The following is a 19,247-nucleotide window of genomic DNA, read 5'->3' on the forward strand; positions in this document are numbered from 1 at the left end:
CCAGGGAGGAGTGGGACCCAGGGAGGAGTGGGGTCCAGGCAGGAGTGGGATCCAGGCAGGAGTGGGATCCAGGCTCTATCACTAACTAGCTCTTTGACCAGTTACTTAGCCCACTTCCATCTGTTTTCTCATCTGTAAAATGAGGGTGAGGGTCCTGAGGGCTAATGACTAACCCACTGCCAAGGAGTCAGTTCCACGCCATGACCCAGGAGACAGGACTGCTCCCCTGTAGGGTCTCCAGGCTGTAAACCTCCACAGAAGCAAACTGCCTCAGCTTCCTCCCGTGGAGGAGCGGATGGATTCCAACCATGGAACTTTTGGTTAGCAGGCCAATTGCTTACCCACTGGGACACTCTGTAGTGACTCGAAACAGGCACTGAGCTGGGTACAAAGGAAACATTGCATCAAGGTGACTATACTCAACCAGAAGGGATCATGAGAGGTCACATCTACCCAATGAACTTCTAGGTAGAAAGGTACGTCCATTCTCAGTCATGGGATGTCCTAATCAGTCCTGTAAGTATTTAGAGGAGGACTCCAACTAGGCCACTGAATTCAATGTCTTAAACAAAAGAAAATTGAGATTAAATCATGCAAAGAGGAGATAAAACTATCTCTAGATGCAGATGACACAATAGTATACTTAGAAACTCCAGAAGATTCAGTGAGAAACTACTGGACACAGTTGACAAATTCAGCCAAGTATCAGGGTACAAGAACAACATGCAAAAATCAGGTGGTTTTCTCTACAAAGAGAATATAGAAATGGAACTAGGAAAAACAATACCAATTACAACAGCTTACCACAAGATGAAATACTTGGGAATAAATCTAAGGGTGGAGGGTCAGTGAAGGAGAAGAAGACCGCAAACCAGGTAGATTGTTGTGGTGACTGCTGCAATGGGCCCTTGGGTGTCAGGAAGTGTGAGGATGGCCCAGGAGAGAACAGGGTTCAATCGCATCTTTTGTTCATAGGGTCACTGAGTCGTACTTGACATGATGGCATCTAACAACAGCAACAACAGAGACATAAATGACCTATACACAGAAAATAACAAAGCATTATAACAAGAAACAAAAAGAGACCTGGAGAAATGAAAAAATACACCATGCTCATGGAAAGGGAGATTCAAAATTGTGAAAATGACAATTCTACCAATGGCAATCTACAAGTTAAATGCAATCCCAATATAGACACCAATCCATTCTTTAATGAGATGGAAAAGGCAACTTGCATTTTTAGCCAGAATGGAGAGAGATCCTGAATAAGCAAAACACTACTGAAAAAAGAAACAAGGTAGGCAGCATCACACTCCCTGATCTCAAATTGTACTACACAGCTGTGGTGGTCAAGACAGTGTGTACTAGTACACCAACCAACACATAGAATAGAAGAATTGAGAACCCATAGATCAGCTCATCCACCTGTAGCCAACTGACCTTTGACAAGGAGAGAGAGCCAGGTAAGTGGGGAAAGGACAGTCTCTTTAACGAATGGTGTTGGCATAACTGGAAAAGCATCTGCAGAAAACTTAAGCAAGACCCACATCTCACACCTAATAAAAAAACCAAGGTGGATCAGGGACCTAAAAGTAAAACCAAAGACTATAAAATTCATCAGAGAACAGCTAGGAACGACTCTAGAAGCCCTAATCCACAGTGTAAACAGTCTTCCAAGTACAATGAAAAAAGTCTACCACCAGGAGAGAATAAAATTGATTAGGAGACTGAAGAATCAAATCCCAATGCACATCAGGAAATTTCCCCAAAAGGGTAAGAAGAAAACCCATAGACTGGGAAAAAATATTTGGTGATGACATATCTGATAAGGGACTTATATCTAAAATTTATAGATGACTCTAGTACAACATCAACAAGAAAAAGGTAAACAACCCACTCACAGAATGGGCACAGGATATGAACAGACACTTCACTAGTGAGGACATTCAGATGGCAAACAAACACATGAAGAAATGTTCAAAAATCCCTAGCTCTCAGAGAGATGAAAATCAAAACAACTATGAGATGTTATCTCATCCTGGCAACAATAGCAAAGTCCAACAGGGCAGCAAGCAACAAGTGCTGGCGAGGTTGTGGAGAGACTGGAACTCTTATTCACTGTTGGTGGGAATGTAAGATGGTACGACCACTATGGAAGGTAGTCTGGCACTTTCTCAGAAAGCTGGAAATAGAAATACCATGTGACCCAGCAATGCCACTGCTGGGAATATATATCCTAAAGAATCGAGAGCTACAACTCAAACAGATGTATGCACACCCATGTTTACTGCTGCATTATTCACAATAGCAAAGAGATGGAAGCAACCCAAGTGTCCATCAAACAAATGGATAGAAAAACTATGATACATCCACACAATGGAATGCTATGCAGCACTGAAAAACAATGAAATAGTAAAACATTACACAACATGTAGAGCCTTAAGGACATTATACTAAATGAAATATCTCAGTCACAAAAGGGTAAATACAGCAAAACACCACTGTTTTAAAGTAGGACAGATATGGGGGGTTGGAGAGGGAATGGTGAAAGAGTGGGTAGATAATGAACACTGCATTAGAACACATGAGGGGCAGAATGGCTGAAAATAATATATAATTATACACCGTATGTATGAGAATAATCTGGAAAAAGGGGTGCACTGTGGGATAGGTAAAGGGAGGGGGAGGGAAGGGGGAGAAAATGCACAACAATGAATAAATTAAAATAGAGTGTAGGCTGTTAAGGTTTTAATTAGCATCTGGGAAATCACCTGTGATTTCTGTTATTAATTTATTAATAATAATGACTATTTCCTGTGTCCCAGGCACTGTTCTAAGTACCCTCCCTGGATGAACTAATTTAATCTTCCTGTTAGCCTTGTAGACAATGTACTATGATTTGTCCCACTTCACACAAGGTGCCAGAGGCACAGAAAGTCTACAAAACATTTCCAAGATTGCATCGGAGAGCTGGGGTTTGAGCCTGGACTGTGCTACACAGGAGACACATATGCACTGAGAGTAAAACTAGTGAAAATAAAACAAATCATTTGGAATGCCAGTTACACTTAATTCAACTCACTGCCATTGAGTGGAACTGCCTCACGGCTGACCCTCCCGTGGGTTTACAGAGGCCGTAAAGAGCAGGGGAGGAGAATTGCCTATCTTTTCCCCACAGAGCAGCTGGTGATTTTGAAACTGCTTGTTGGTTGACAATATAATTCCTTATCCACTAGGTCACCAGGGTGCCTTTCAAGCTGCACTAGCCACATTTAGATAACTCTGCAGCCACAGGTAGCCATGGTCTGCCATATTGGATGGCTCAGATAACAGACCATTTCCATTACTGTGGAAAGTTCTAGCATGTGGATCTGCTCTAGAGTGCTCTGAGCGAGCACGGCCCTCTGGGCCAGTCCTTGGAGTGTCTGTTCGTTCTGTCTGGAGTGGACCTGGATGGGAGTGCTCCACTCACGGGCAGTGGCTGCACAGAGGACGGGTTTGCATCAGAAAGCCTGGGCTCACTACAGTCCTGCCATCTACTGCCAGGTCACTGTCAGGAGAAGTTTACTTTTTCACTCTGTGAACCTCAATTTCTACAGGACAGTAAGTGGAAGTCATCAAACCTCTCCTTTTTAACTTGACTTCAGTTTGAGAAGAAGCAAAGGAACCTTCTGTTTTCAGTGGTTAAGTTGCTTGGTTAATAACTAGAAGGTTGGCAGTTCAAGGCCATCAGATACTCCTCTAGAGAAAGACGAGGCATTGGCTTCCATACAAAGTACACACAATCAATTCACTGACAGTGGGTTGGATTTGATTTCTTGGCTGAAATTATACAGAGCATGTAATTTTTCTATTAACAATGTATAGACATTTTGTTTTGGGATGTTAGGTGCAATCCTTTCAATGTAACAGTACCCGGACCCCTTCCTCCTTGTTCTCACTTCTAGTCTTCCTCCTTTCCTGCCCCTTCCTGCTATCTGAGCCAGGCTTTTGGTTACTGCTTCCCTTTTGGGCCTGTGTCACTGACTGTATTAAGGGTCCAGTCCCCACTGATGTTAGTCTTTACTTCAAAGACCAGTTAATTGTTTGGCTGAAGGTTGGCCCTTGTGGGGGTGAATTCAGTTACAGGCTTGAATGGTGTCCTGGGCTCCCAGTTTTGGGGGGCTTGCCACAGACCTTGTTATCAGGTCATTTGGTAGTGGCCTCCCCACTTTAAGAGGAGCACCTTCAGCAGAGTAGCTCAAGGCTATCCAAGTCTGAGTGACGGGAAAGGGGGCCCTGGTGCGCGCCCACCTCTCTCCACTGCCCTCCTCTGCTGCCTCAGCAGGCTCTGCTCACCTGCATGGCACCCCCGGGGCTGCAGGGTCAGCTGGAGGCTCTGTGGCGCCCGCTTACCTCATGGACGTTTCCTCCTTGTTGGTGATACTCAGCACCTGTTTGTAGGGGGGCATTCCTGCCTGGTAGATGAAGCAGGTGCCGAAGTTGTAGCTGGTGAAGGAGAAGTGCACAGCTGGGCTCACGGAGCAGCCGAGGATGCTGCACGTGAAGGTGGCGCCGTGGACGATCTGCAGGGAGATGGCAGGGCTGGTGTGGTCAGGCGGAGGGCGGGACGGGAGGAGGCAGCTGAGAGCTTTAATACAGGGTTCCCGGACTCCACCCCCCGAGAGCAGGTCGGGTTATTGTTTATTAAGACACAGTTGCAGGTGACGCGAGGGCACCTAACAACAAGCAGGCGGGCCACTCTGCAAGCAGCCCTTCCCTCGGCTCTGGCTTTGCTCTTGAAGCGCGGATCCCACGCGCAGGCTGAGGTGTGAGCAGACACGGCTACTCACGACCCGACCCGGCATCACTCCCCACGGGCTCCTAGCACTCTGACTGGCTGCCAGTATGCCCAGGTGCAAAGACTTGTCTCTCCCACCCCACCTGCTGCTGGATGCGCCCAAGGGGCTTCACCAGGCACCCCAATCATGCAGGAGACCTCTGTACTAGAGATGGCGGCCAGTCCCCAGTGCAGCCACCCACCAGGATGGTCCACATGCGTGGAGAGAGAACAAGGGGCTTACGGGGAAACACACCGCACAAGACAGGAAGCTCTGTGCACTTGTATTTGAACCATGTCAAACGGCCTCACCTTGATTCTGAGCTCCAGGTCCTTCAACACACACTTCTTCAATGGCTGGAAAGACAGGGTGACAGGCACACTCTTCCCCACTTCCACAGTGCCGTCGACGTGTGAGAATTCCAAGTACTGAAGCAGGGCTTTGGAGCCAGAGAGCTCGGACTGGAAGCTGAAGCTGAACTTGCCAGTGTTGACAAGGATTAATTCGCACTTGACACTTTCATTTAACTTCACCTAAGAGACGGACAACAAATTCTGGGCTGAGGGAATGTAGCCCAAGGGATTGGAAACGTGGTGCGGGTTGAATTGTGTGCCCCTAGGTCCTGTGTTGAAGCACTAACTCCACTACCCGGGAGCGTGACCAGGTGTTCATGGACCACAACAGAGCAGGCTGGTCCTACACCCGGTCACTTCTGAGAGTTGTCTTCTAGAGAGAGCAGGACAGAGCCAGAGACATACTCATAGGGGGAACACAGGGGCCATGTGAGGACCCATCTGCAACAAAGAAACAGTGAGAAGGGAGGCCTGGTGGCCTAGTGGCAAGAAGCTGCACTGCAATCCCAGAGGTACATGGTTCAAATCCACCAGATGCTCTGCTGGAGAAGGAGGGGCAATCTCCTCCTGTGCCAGTCAAGATCTGATTTGGCGATAAACATGCAAAACAAGAAAGAAGAGAAAGAAAAAAGAAACAGTGAGGATTGTCTGCAGACACCTGAACCCAACAGAGAGGCCCCCGAGAATGAAGACAGAGACTCCACTTGGACTTTCAGCTTCCTAATCGGTGAGAATTATGCCTTTGAGCTGTGGTGCTGGAGAAGAGTATTGAGGGTACCATGGACTGCCAAGAAAACAAACAGATTCATCCTAGAGAGGGTTAAACCAAGCTGCTCCTTGGAGGCAAGGATTCTGGGGCTTCGTCTGACATACTTTGGACATGCTGTAAGGAGGGACAGGTCCTTGGAGAGGGACATCATGCTTGGGAAGGTAGAGGGACAGCGCAGGAGGGGAAGACCCTCTGTGAGGTGGATTGATTCAGTCAGTGACTGGGGTAATCGGAATGGGTGTGTCAGAGACAGTGCGATTGGCACAGGACAGAGCAGGGTCTAGGGCTATTGTACATAGGGTCACTATGAGTCGCAAGAGACTCGACGGCACATAACAACAACAACAATTGGTGAGAAAATAAACTGGTGTTCTTAAAGACCCCCGCGTAGGGTATTTTTGTTACTGCAGCAGTAGCTTATGAAGACACAGTATGCTGAGGAAAAGTATCTTGTGGGAAAGAAGGACCACAAGGGATGCTGAGAGGTGAAGGTCATTAGCTTAGCGCCACTGGATATTCTGGTGAGGGCTACCACGTGTTGGCGACGCTCTTAGTTCAAAAGCAACATGGTGGCTTCATTCTTAGAACGTTCTTGGCATTCAGACATGTTTTCTATGGTCAGTACCTGCGTTCACGTCTGCGCCGTACCGGTTCTAGGTGGAGCTCCTCCTACAAAGTCCCTGTTCTCGTCTCCTTGGTGTTTGAAATAGAAAACACAACTACTGTCCACCCCTACTACCTTTCTCTATCAGCATCAAAATGGAGGGAGATGGTGAGGTTCCCTCACACCCGTACCTCATAAAAGTTGATGACGTTGGTCTGGTTGGGGGAGAAGACAGTGAGCGAGCCGGCCCGGTCCTTGCACTTGAGGTCCACATTCATGGTGTAGCCCTCGGCCTTGACATTTAAGGTCAGGGGCTTGACTTTCCTTTTCACATTGCAGATCAAGTTGAAGTTCACCTCTCCTTCCCGCTGAGGCGTGAAGAAAATATCAATAGGCAACCTGGTTGGGGAACAAGACTGATGATTAGTTGACTGGACCATCCTGCTAAAATTATTGCGGGCCCAACCCTCGGTGCTCAGCGGACTAGCAGATACACTCTGAGGCAACAGCACTATCGCGCCAGGTTACGATGGATGCTTGTGATCTGCCACACAAGACTAGACACCGCTCTGTGGAGCCACAAATACGGTGGATATTAAAAACAGACAGTGAATAGGGAGAGAATAAAAAACACAAGGCAAGAGAGTACAAATCTCAAACTTTTGAGTTGTACCTGGACAGTGGAGGGACCCAGCCTTCCATGGGAGACACGACCAGGCTGCTGCTGAACCCTTCGGAAAACCGGGAGTTGTCCTGGAAGGCAAAGTGGAAAGCCTGCTCCTCTTTGCTGATGATCTGCACGGTCTCCCTGGCTTCGCGGCCTGTGGAGACAGCAGGGCCCAGTGCGGCATCCTCCCTCCCGCTTGCCTGCTCACACGGCAGAGCAGACGTTGATCCACAGGCAAGATCTCCCTCTTAGAGTACAGCCTCAGCTTCCGGTCTCCCTTCTCCCAAACTCCCCAGAATCCAGTGGCCTCTCTTCACCCCCCACTTCTTTATTGTCATTTTAACAAAAGTTTACAGAAAAGTTGGATTTTTCATTCATTCATTGTTGTGCATTTTCCTCCCTATTTACCGTTTGCCTTTTTAAAAAAAATATTCATTTATTGTTACATATTTTCCTCCCTCCCCCTCCCCAAGTCCACTCTGCTATGCATCTCTTATTCTGGACTGTTGTCATACAAATAACGCCTAACCACATATTCCTTATAGACAGTTCTTTTCTTCATCTGTTTCAATGCAGTGCTCGTTATGCCGGCGAGGTTGTGGAGAGATTGGAACCATTATTCACAGCTGGTGGGAGTGACCTATCTGGTCACAGCTTCGAGGTGCCATGAGTTGAAACCAACTCGACAGCTATTCTCACACATCACATCACATCGTCACATCACAGTGTCAGATTTATAGTTATAAGGAAAACAAGGAAGCCAGTATTCACTTCCTTCACACCTCTGCTCAACTGCCGCCTTCGCTGCCTGTTGTCATCAAACTCTGATTATTTGTATTCATGCTTCCCCAGCCCTGCTTTATTCTTCCCCCCACTTCTAGAAATCACCTAGAACATACACAGCAAAACACATACCAACCCAACAGTTTCTGTATGTGCAATTTAGTGACATTCCCTATTTCCTTTGGGCTGCGCGATAATTACCAGACTCCCTGTCCCCTGAAATCCACTCTTGAGAAGCGTGAGCTTCCGGAGAGCATTTACCAACCTGTGACTTACTACTATCAAGTCCACTTCTTTCTTTTCTGGTTGTCTGCCTCCTATCACAGGGCAGCTCAGAGTCAGAACTGACTCAGTGGTAGTGGGTTTGGTTTTGGATTTAGCCCCTTATCACGAGAATGCAAATATCAGGAGGGCAGACACTGTGTACTTTAACCACTCGCTTATTCCTCATACACAGTTAAGTATCTGGCTCACACCAGGGGTTCAAGGCCTTTTCTGGAACTGAATAGTTCCATGACAGAATGACAATGAAGCCTGGCCACTGTGGTCAAGACTAAGAGGCAAACAGAGACACACACACACACCCCGAGGGCACAGAGAAGGAAGAGCGAGGCTGGCATTAGATTCTGGAAATGAACTCAGTCCACCAAGGTGGTAAAGGAACCTGACAAAATGGAGCATTTAATGACACGGTAAAAAAAATTTTTTTTTTTTTACCTGTGATGTAGATGAACTTTTACAAAGCAAATTAGTTTCCTATTTATCATTTTTTAAAAATAATATTAAAGGTTATTTGGATTTGGATTTAAAAGATACCTGAGGAAAATCAGATTGAGTAGCAAACAGTTTGAAGTAAACCACGTGTGGTTAGTGGGAGGCAACATCCTTCTGGAAGGCACCAGAACATGCCCTGTGCCCACGTCTGTTCCCAGAGCTCCCTGCCTTTGAACCCCTCTCCATTCAGGTCACACAGACTTTACCCCTAACTTGACAGGGCAGCCTTACCAACGAGGAGCCAACTGAAGTTGAGATGTGAATAGTCCAGAAAGATGAGCGGGTCGGTGGTTTTGCCCACAAGCAGGAAAGGGACTTTGATGTTATGTTCCGGGATCAAGAAAGTCCAGAATGATTCTGTGATGTCTAGATGGGAAGGCGTGAACTGGAACACAATCTAAGGAGACAGTTTGAAGAGTGGTCAGAGGCTCTTCCTTATACAATGTGCCCTTACAGTCCGTCAGCAGTCATGTCTGCCCTCCTCCACAGTGTCTGTAGGGGTGTGGAGGGGAGGGTCACCTCTGTCCTCCTCCACACTGTGTATGGGTGTGTAAGGGTGGGTCATCTCTGGCCTTCTCCACAGTGTCTGTAATGGTGTGGAGGGCTGGGTCACCTCTGTCCTCCTCCACAGTGTCTGTAATGGTGTGGAGGGGAGGGTCATCTCCGCCCTTCTCCACACTGTCTGTAGGGGTGTGTAGGGCTGGGTCACCTCTGTCCTCCTCCACACAGTGTATGTGTGTGCATATCTGGGTCATCCCTGCCCTTCTCCACAGTCTCTGCATGGGTGTGTAGGGGTGGGTCATCTTTGCCCTTCACCACAGTGTCTGTAGGGGTGTGGAGGGCTGGGTCATCTCTGCCCTCTTCCACACAGTATCTGTAAGGGTGCACCAGGAATAGCCATGCCTGCCTGCCCTGCCCACGTGCCCTTCTGGAAGAGTTCACTGCTTCTGCTGCCCAAATTACCATATGATGTGCTATGTACTTGGATGGCATGGCTGTGCCATAGCCAACGAGACCACAGAGCTGGCAGGCAGGCTTCTCAATGAAAGACAGTCCAAATCCCCATGACAGCCTGGCACACAGCTCACAGGGGCAGCTGGGCCATCTATATGCTATCATAGAAAACTGGAATTAGAAAGTCAAATTCTGGGCCAGCTGGTGGTAGGGCTGAGGGTGGAATGTCCTAAGATCGAGTTGGGCCATGGCAGGCCAAGTGTCATTTGCTCTGTGATGTTTCAAAGAACCTCCTTCAAATTAAAATAAAAAGAGAAGCCAGAAAGTAGACACAGAATGGGGTAGATGAACAGAGAGACTCAGGGAGACATAGAAGAAAAGCCGCCCTAGTCCTTTCTTGCTTGGTGCTAACGTAAGTCTCTCTTTAACTAATCAGACTTAATGGGAAGAATAACGGGAACCAGTCAGATGTGACTGCAAGGGGGGTGGCATTCCACCAGAAATGAGTCAGACAGGTCAGAATGCACAGTCTACGCTGACGTAGGAGAGGTGGTGTGAAGTGTCAATGCCACCTCAGTGAAAGGACTGTCACTCAAAGACCAGCAAGACCTGGTTACGTGGATCTTGCACCTCACCTCACCCATAATTGGGAAGCATTTCTGGGAGCTGGAGGGGGCTGATCCAAACAGGACTGTGTCTTCCACATACCCAGTCCTGGGTCCCATCTTGCCTGGACAGTGACAATATGCAAAACCACGGGGAGAACTACACATGCTTTAAGTTTGGTTTGTAAAGTGTTAGAATATTCCCTTAGCTACTAATGTATAAAAACGGAGGATCCAAATGTTGTTGCTGTTGTTGTTGTTGTTGTGTGCCAGAGAGTAGAAACAGACTCAGCACTGATCCTCCAGCGGGTTTTCAGAGTAAACTGCACAAGAGGAGACTGCCCATCCTTCTCCTGCTGAGCAGCTGGTGGATCTGAACCGTGTGACTTTGGGATTAAAGTGCAGCTTCTTACCATTAGGCCACCAGAGCTCCCTGGAGGAGTCACACAGAAATCTGGAATTTTGACTTCTCCTGGAATTTTGGCTTCCCTGGGCCTGCAGCTCTGTGTGGTGGTCACATATGGGGAGGTGCTTTGGCCAGGTGGCTCTGGTGCCCAGCATTTCTTGTTACTGTCCCCATGACCTGCCCCAGTCATTTGTGTTAATTTCCTAAAGGCACATGGACTTGTAGTTTCTGTCTTGTGGATTTATTTCAGTAGTGAAGATTCTCTGTGGAATGTACTAGACGTGGGCCCACAGATGCTGGAGACCCAGTTATTATTTCTTTAAACCTGAACGCCTTTCCAATATCACAGTGTAAACATCTGGAATTGAGTCTTTGCGCTGTGATGTTGGAGAAGAGCACTGAACATCCCTTGGCCTGCCAAAAGAACAAACAAATATGTCCTGGAGAGGGTGCAGCCAGACTGCTCTCTGGAGGCAAGAATGATGAGGCTTTGCCTCACATACTTCAGGCATATTGCATGGAGGGGTTATTCCTTGGAGAAGGACATGATGCTGGGAAGGGTGGAGGGTCGGTGAAGGAGAGGAAGACCCTCAACCAGATGGACTGACGTGGTGACTGCTGCAATGGGCTCTAGTGTGTTAGGAAGCTTGAGGATGGCGCGGAACAGGACAGGGTTCGGATCCACTGTTCACGGGGTCACTATGAGTCGTACCTGACGGCACCTAACAACAGTAACAACAGATTGTGAGAGACTATACTTCTGTTTGTTAAAGTCACCCACTTACGGAATTTCTGTGACAGCTGCACTCGATATCTGAGACACAAAGTGAAACCACATCTGCCTCTCCTGTCGTCAGCTCCTCGTGCAACTGGTGCCCCGCACCCCTTTCCTGCTTTAATATTTTCAATTTGCACATAGAGTTCTTCCTTCCTCCATGGCCAACCAAGAGAGCTGTGGTCTGTCCTGTCAGGATGACCCACTGCACTCGGCAGTCACTCAGTAAATGCCTGTTGGATGAAGCACCCTACAGGCTGCAGCACCCCTGCTACCTGGAGAAGACAGAGGGGCTCAAACCGGGGCTCCACGGTCCTCACGTGCACACACCTCGGCTTTCTTGTCGGGGTGGACGGTGCCCTTTTCCGTAAGGCATACGAAAGCTGGAGGGTTCCGGAGGCTTTCCACTTCCTCAGAGGTCCAGGCGAAGGAATAGGTGCTACTGGTTGGGTTCATGATGGTGAAAGACCTGACCAGCAGAGACAGAAAGAACGGACAGACGAAGCAATGGCACGCTGAGCATTAGGAAAACTTTTTCAAAACCTGGCTCCAGTGCTCTGGGGTGTTTAGAGTCAGAACTGTTCAGAGGTGTTTGTTACTGTCGCTTCAAAGCCTCCATGCCACCTGGGAACCGACAGTATGGCTGGAACTCTGGACTTTGGAATAACAGTCATGTCATAGCCAGTTCCATTCAATGGTCCTCAGTGGTCACGGTGGTGTTCATGAATCAAGAGTTTTATGTTCTATCTTCTAAACAGTCACCAGATGAAAACCAAGGAGATACATTCAGCTTCCCTAAGCGGGCAGCTCTCCCCAGCCAAGTCTCTAAATTCAGTCTATACTGTAGGATACCACACTTTTGGGGGAGTAAGTCTGGGGAAATCCACCTCGTTCTTATGGCATCTCTGAAATTCCTCTGAGTTCTTAAGAACGGTGGACTGACAGGAACCCACACACTGCAAATCCGAGCAACTCACCGGACAGTCTTGCCTCCTATGCCCACCGTGGCAAACTCAATCACCCGAGTGTTCGGGTCTACAACACCACCGAGCTCTGGGTTGCGATGATGACCACTGATGTAGTCGGACTCCTTCAGGTCAAAATGGCAGACGGGCAAGAGGCTTCTGCCTCTTACAACCAGGAATGGGCCTTGTTCTCCAGGTTGCAGGTTGGGGATCCTGCGAGGAGAAGATTTTATTTACTTACTAGTCACTCAGTTGTCGCTTCTCTAATCAGCTGGAAATGAACACACAAGGAACCTGGGTGTGCGCCCCATGAGCAAAGAGGCTGGATGTGTCCTGGTCACCCCGTGACACTGACCTTCGTGATACTGCACGGGACACTGCACCGAGCTCACTGCCATGAAGGCCATTCTCGCTCCCTGTGACCCTCCTGCCACTGCCTTTCTGAGGCTGTAAGTCTTAATGGGAGGAGACAGCCCACCCTCCTCCCGCAGAGCCGCTCACGGTTCAAGCCAGTGCTCATTAATGCTGACCGCACGGGAGCACGAATGGACAGTGCATGGGAAAGCTGAATCTCGGTTTCTCGGCCTCTTTAATGATGCCAGGAGGTGACGGTCTTGCTCAGTGGTAAAGAAACAAATATTCTTATCCTTTGGGGCCTCTCACAGGCATCTCTGGTGGGATAAGAAAATGAGCCCAGAAATGGTGAAAAGAAGAAAAAAAATCCTGTGCCCCTGGAAGAAGGGGAGCTGAGATGGGTAGATTGTAGGGTCCAAGTAGAGAAGGGGACACCCTGGTGCTACTGGAAGGACTTGACGTGATGATAGCTCACACAGGTCTCTGTCCTCCCACCATCCTGGTTTGCAGAATCCCTCTGTTGGGCAGGTTTCTCCGCGGGGCCCTCCTGGGAGCAGACACTACAGTACATACAGTACATGTGATCGGGTTAGCTCTGTGAATGAGCCTGAGAAGCTTGTTAAACTCACTTACTTGTGTACCTGGCCCCCGCTCCTAACGCTTCTTGTGCCCACTGTGTGCCAGGTATTGCTCTCAGCTCTGCAGTGAGGTCCTTTAACCCTCACCGCAATTCTAGGAGAGGGGTTCTGTTATTTCCATTTAGATAGGAGAACACTGAGCCCTAGTGAAGGCAAAAGCTAGCTTGTTGGCGAGCTCTGGTGGCCTAGTGGCAAGAAGCTGCAATGCAATCCCAGAGATGCGCAGTTCAAATCCACCAGATGCTCTGCTGAAGAAGGAACAATCGCCTCCTGTACCAGTCAGATCCGATTTGAAGGTATATGCACATAAACAATAATAATTTTTTTTTTTTTAAAAAAAGCTAGCTTGTCCATATCCATGCTTGGCTTTCAGCCTAGTTACTGCGAGTAAGCCTGTGTATGTTGGCCCGGGAGGCCAGCAGGGGCCAGGGCCTAGAGAAGGTTGATCAGCAGTACAAAGACCACAGGCTCTTGCAGTGTGTCGGCCCGACTCTAGCTGGCCCTGCAGTAGGCTTTCCGAGGCAGTGAACAGCACGAGAGATGGCGCGTCTTTCTCCCACAGAGTGGCCTGTGCACACATGCCTCTTGCCTCTGGGATGGCAGTGTAACTCCTTACCACCAGCCACCAGGGTTCCCTTTAGAAGGCTTTCTGAGCATTGGAAAGGGAAAGTGCAATCTGGGACTCCGCACAGAGGACTGAAGGAATGGAAGACGGAGGAGAGGTGAGGCCTGGAGAGCTTTGCCCCTGCCCTGATGGGGGCTCTGGGGAGCATGTTTTCTTACTGGCAGAAAAAGTTATTCTCGAAGTCTCCAACTTCCAGTGGGGAGAACTTCACTTGGAACTTCTGAGTCTTCCCCACAGGCACGGTGCCCCACAAGGGCTCCACGGAGAAGGCCGGCTGGCCCGGAGTGCCTTCGTTCCAGGGCTCCATGGCGCTGTCCTGAGAGCTGGCTGTGTGCAGCGTGCCCTGGCTCAGCTGATCCTTGCTGAGGACACCTGGGGGACAGACAGAGAATGAGGAAACCCTCCCCTTTGCAGTGAGAGGGTAGGTGGGAGTGGTGGGGGTGGCCTGCTCACAGGTGTCTGTGGGATCCCCTCCTGTGGCAGGCTTACTTAACTTGGGCACAGGGGGAAAGGAATGAGTTCCTCTCTGGAAGGTAACTCATAAGAACCTCTTTTATTAATCCCATGATGTTTTCAGATTTGCCTCCTTAGTCTTTTGTTTTCCCTGTGACTCGGGGTGGGAGGGGCAGATTAAATTGGTTCTGCGGAGGGATTTTTGCATCTCAGAAAAAGGGGCTCTGGAGGTAGCTTTTGGAGACTCAGTGCTCTATAATGGGGGTTCCACAGCCCTGGGGAGGTTCTAAAGGCCTGTGGATCTCTGAAATGACATCGGTCATGACAGTCAATAGAGTATCTGCCTGCGGGTGCTGCCCCTCCACCAAGTGCTGCCTGGGCATTGGCTGCAAGCATGGGCCTGGAGTCGGTGGGGAGGGGGTTTGCTGGGACAGCTTCCCTCGGCTTCTCCACGGAGATTCAGGAGCCTAGGACCTCAAAGTGGCAACTCCTAGAGATCTGGGAGAGAGGACCCTGGCCCGGCCTCTTGGCCTCAATGGACACTCATGCAGACACCATGGGACCCGCTTTTCTGGGAGCTGCTCCAGAGACCGGCCGAGCAGCTCCGGTTCTCAGTTCTTCTACCAGCAGGGACTCTGTTCAAGCCCTGGTTTCCCGTCATGGCAGTCACCTTCCGTGTCCGGCACTGCAAAGCTGACAGCTTTCCCAGTGTCTTCTAAAGCCCAGATGAACTCTAGCTGCACATTTCCTGAATTAGTCAGAGCAAAGCTGCAAAAAAGAAAAAGATGAAAATATCAAAGGTGGACTCGGTAGCTGTGCCACAGGCGACGTTAGGCCTGTCTGCGGGCATGCGCTTCTTTTTCCATTTGGTTGGTTACACATTTCGTAAATGGTAACCTTACGAGCAATTTGGCCTGCATGCATGTATTTGATGTACCAGTCACATCAGCACAATTAATAGTTCCTTCTGAAACACACAAATTACATATACTTTTTTTTACACTTGACATCACCTTGTGGACACATGCACTCTGGGATCTCGTGGGAGGCGAGCATCCTCGTCATTCTAGAATTTGTCCGAAAATCTATTGTCCGTGACATACTCGACATTTACCTGCCTCTGCAGATATGGAAGCCCCTCCCTTCCTGAAATCACCTCCCACCAGAAACAAGGTCCCCCATGATCAGAAGCCAGTTTCACTCCCGGCGGAGAAACAGATTTGCGTGTTAATGGCTTTGAATTCTCAATTGGAGTTATTGGAACCGTTTTTTTGTCTTTTGTTTCTCTGCTCTAAGATAAGATCAGGGAGAAAGAGGTCTCCTGGGACCATGATGAAACTTTCTTACAGCCAAAGGATGGCATCCTGGTACAAGGCAATGAGACAGATGGGCATGCTTTTCCAGCTCCTCCAGCCCCTTGCTGAGAGCTTGGTGAGAAGGCCTAGAACAGGGGCTGCTGGGGAATAGGGTTCGACTCCAGGCACACCATGCTGGGAGCCTTAAATCAAGGGCTCTGACCAAGGGAGCTTGCGGCCACTGCACGGGGGGGTTGATGAGCAGCTTCTTTAGCCTGGGGAAGAGGACGCTTAGGTACAGGGGAGACCTCAGTGGCACAGAAGACTCTCCACCAAAGGAGTTCTTTGTTAGGGGAGAGCTGGTCAGGTAGTAAATACTTCTTTACTTCGTGGGCTAAACAGTCTTGATCGCATCGACTCAATCATGTTGGGATGTGACAACCATGGTTTTGTTGTCAGGTATCAGTGAGCTGACTGGCTCACTGTGACCCGACGTACAACTGAGTGAAGCAGAGACAGATGGGTGTAGCTCTGTTCCAAGAAAACTTTATTTACAAAAACACAGGACTAGTTGAATTTGGTCAGCAGGCTGTCATTTTAAGTTGCCAATCCCCTCCTTAAGTGAAAGGTCCATCAACAGAACCGCTCTTCTATGTTTTACTTCTGTGATAGCAGTTTCTGTTGTGAAGCACCATACGTGGGAAATGACTCGGAGCTGACTCCCTAGCAGGTTTTCAGAGGCAGTAAACCACAGAGACGGCTCAGCTTTCTCCTGCAGAGCAGCTGCTGCTGGCTTTGGACCCCTTGCCTTTGGGTTGGCAGTGCACGAAAGTGCTTTCAACACACACAAAATCTGCTAAAAACATTTTTGTTGTTGAGTACCCACTGAATGAGAAATGACCGACAGCCGACGGTCCAGCAGGTTAAAGCAGAAACACCAATGGCTGACTATTTTGTGTCTGTAATTCTCATAAAAGAGCTACAGACTTCCTCTCTTGATTGGTCTTTGCGTAAGTGGCTCTCTCTCTATTTCTTCCCCTGGTTTCCTCCCAGCTCTCCTTCAAAATTCAGTTCTGAGAAGCTTTTTTCCAACACACTCTCTCTCTCTCTCCTGTATCTCAGCCTGTTTAAGCTCTCTTCAGGGAATGTGCAGGATTTCACCCATTTCTACCCATCCCACCACAGCTTGTCCTCAGACTATGAACTCTTAGAAGGCAGGCCTCGGGGAGCTCTGGTGGCCTAGTGGCAAGGAGCTGCAACTACAATCCCGGAGGCCCACGGTTCAAATCTACCAGATGCTCTGCCGGGGAAGGAGGGACAATCTCCTCCTGTAGCAGTCAGATCTGATTTGACGGCACACACACACAAAAATAATAAAAATTAAAAAAAAAAAGAAGGCAGTCCTCTGAATTCCTGCACCTCAGTGTAGGGGAAGGGGGGGGGGTCATAACCTTCCTAGCCTTCAGTGAACTTTCCAGCAATGTTCCTCTGGAAACCTGACAAAGGAGAAGGGCCGGCTGTGTAATTAGGCAACACTGTTCATAAGGGAAATGACCACTGATTGGTAAATCACATCTAGATCGGGAGAAATGAGTGCCTGGGAGGAAGCCATGGCTTTGGGGTGCTCTTTGGAGTGCAGAGTAATGACAGTTTGAACTGCGCCCATTCCTTGCAGACCCCTGGAGTCAGGTTTATGGGTTGGTTACGGAAAATACTGACTTCTGTGGGACATGGTACTTCTGAACCAAGGTGGACCTCACATCCACTGGTGTGGTTACTGCCCGAGCTGTTCTCTAGGAGGATGGTAACTAGGACGGTTTCTGGATGGCTCTCGGGGCTCCTGAAAGGACTGTTCTACTAAAGACGGCTCTGACCGAGCATTCTCAGGCAGTTCTGTTTCCCAGCCTCTCTCTTGGTATCAAGTGTGGTTTCCAGTAGCTTTGTAAATCTGAACTGGACCCCAAAAGATCCACCCCGGTGGATGCTGCACTGGTGCCTGGTTCACGCCGTGACAGACATGGAGTAAATGTTTGACGAATGGTGGGATAAAAGACCTCAAACGAGTGCCGTAAGCGCCCGAGGACTCACTCAAACACGCGGGTCTGGTAAACCAGCGTGTCCTTAAAGTGCACGTCGCTCGCCTTGCACTCGTAGGAAGCAAAGCCCACGTTGGCGCTGATCTGTAGCTGCACTTTGCCGTAGCTTTCGTCCAGCACCGTGTGGACGGGCTCCGGGTCGGTCTCGATCACCTGTGACAAAGAAAGCCAGGTCCGTAACCCTGCAGAGCCAGACCCCTCGCATGACTGTACAACACAGTGTTTTATTTATTCTTTTTCTTTCTAAAAAGGTTTTACTTAGGTCAGCCACCCACGTGCATCAGTGTGGGGTGAGGCGGGGAGTGTCCAGGAAGTTGCTGTAATTTGCTGCAAGCAATTGAGAAGATGCACTACCTTAGATTAGCCCATGTTGTTGTTGTTGGTTGCTCTTGAATCAAGCATGACTCATAGCGACCCTACAAACACAAGGCCTGAAGCCTTTCTCTCACTATCATCACTTATCAAAGTTCATAGAGTTTCCAGAGGCATGTGGTTTAGGAAGTGGATGCCACACCTGCTTCCATATGATTAGCCCATAGTGTTTTATTATAATCATGCAAACTAACACCAATCTAGAATAAATGACGGAGGTTAAACAAATTATTTTGAGGATTGAAAAGGAAGAAGTGTAATAACAATAAACTGCTGAGAGTATTAGGATTGCACTGCAGGTGTTCTGGAACCAGATGAACACCAAGCAAGTGGGAAGGATGGAAACCATACAGCCATGAACAGAACTGAACAACGCAGACAGCAAGCCTAACCCTGGGAAGCCCAGGAAGACCAAAGGTGGGCTGGCTGGAAAACAAATAAAGAACCACCTTTGGTGAGATGAAATGAAGAAAAAACACAAACACCGGAGACAAATGATATCAGGAATGAGAAGAGGATATAACCACGGGTCATGCGGATTCAAACAGGTGGAAAGAAAAGATTTTGAATAATTTTATGAAAACACACATGAAACTTTGTTTAAGCACAAATTCTGAGGGGAAAAAAAACCTTAATAAAATGAATGAAAAAAAAAACAAAACCACCCAAGCCCACCCAAAATGTCTTGTTAACTATTAACACGTTGCCGCAAATGACGGTAAAAAAAACCAACAGTGTTTCTAAGCAGTCATCAATTTAAGTGTGCAGCAATGTGTTAAAGAAACCTAATGTTTCTGTTGTTAGGTGCCACTGAGACGACCATGACTAAGTGCGAGCCCGTGACCAACAGGTCTGAACCCTGTCCTGTCCTGTACGGTCCATGCTCAAGCCTCTGCTGTAGTCACTGTGTCAGCCTATCAAGCTAAGAGACCAAACAGT

The 19,247-nt window shown here is 48.6% G+C and overlaps 1 protein-coding gene across 1 annotated transcript in view; it reads right to left on the minus strand.

Annotated features, from left to right (window-relative positions):
* The window catches only part of HYDIN (HYDIN, axonemal central pair apparatus protein), a 294,240-nt gene that overhangs the window by 26,845 nt on the left and 248,148 nt on the right, over positions 1-19,247 (minus strand). The window contains exons 66-75 of the mRNA XM_006878867.1: positions 17,929-18,089; positions 15,216-15,313; positions 14,251-14,464; positions 12,488-12,688; positions 11,841-11,979; positions 9,002-9,167; positions 7,220-7,367; positions 6,738-6,945; positions 5,132-5,353; positions 4,396-4,565 (exon numbers count right to left, since the gene is read on the minus strand). Coding sequence (XP_006878929.1) covers positions 4,396-4,565; positions 5,132-5,353; positions 6,738-6,945; positions 7,220-7,367; positions 9,002-9,167; positions 11,841-11,979; positions 12,488-12,688; positions 14,251-14,464; positions 15,216-15,313; positions 17,929-18,089 — 1,727 coding nt within the window. The remainder of the gene's footprint in view (positions 1-4,395; positions 4,566-5,131; positions 5,354-6,737; positions 6,946-7,219; positions 7,368-9,001; positions 9,168-11,840; positions 11,980-12,487; positions 12,689-14,250; positions 14,465-15,215; positions 15,314-17,928; positions 18,090-19,247) is intronic.

The sequence above is a fragment of the Elephantulus edwardii genome, unplaced genomic scaffold (assembly GCF_000299155.1).
Source record: "Elephantulus edwardii isolate Elephantulus edwardi_28Jun2011 unplaced genomic scaffold, EleEdw1.0 scaffold00001, whole genome shotgun sequence".
In the NCBI taxonomy this organism is placed as follows: domain Eukaryota; kingdom Metazoa; phylum Chordata; class Mammalia; order Macroscelidea; family Macroscelididae; genus Elephantulus; species Elephantulus edwardii.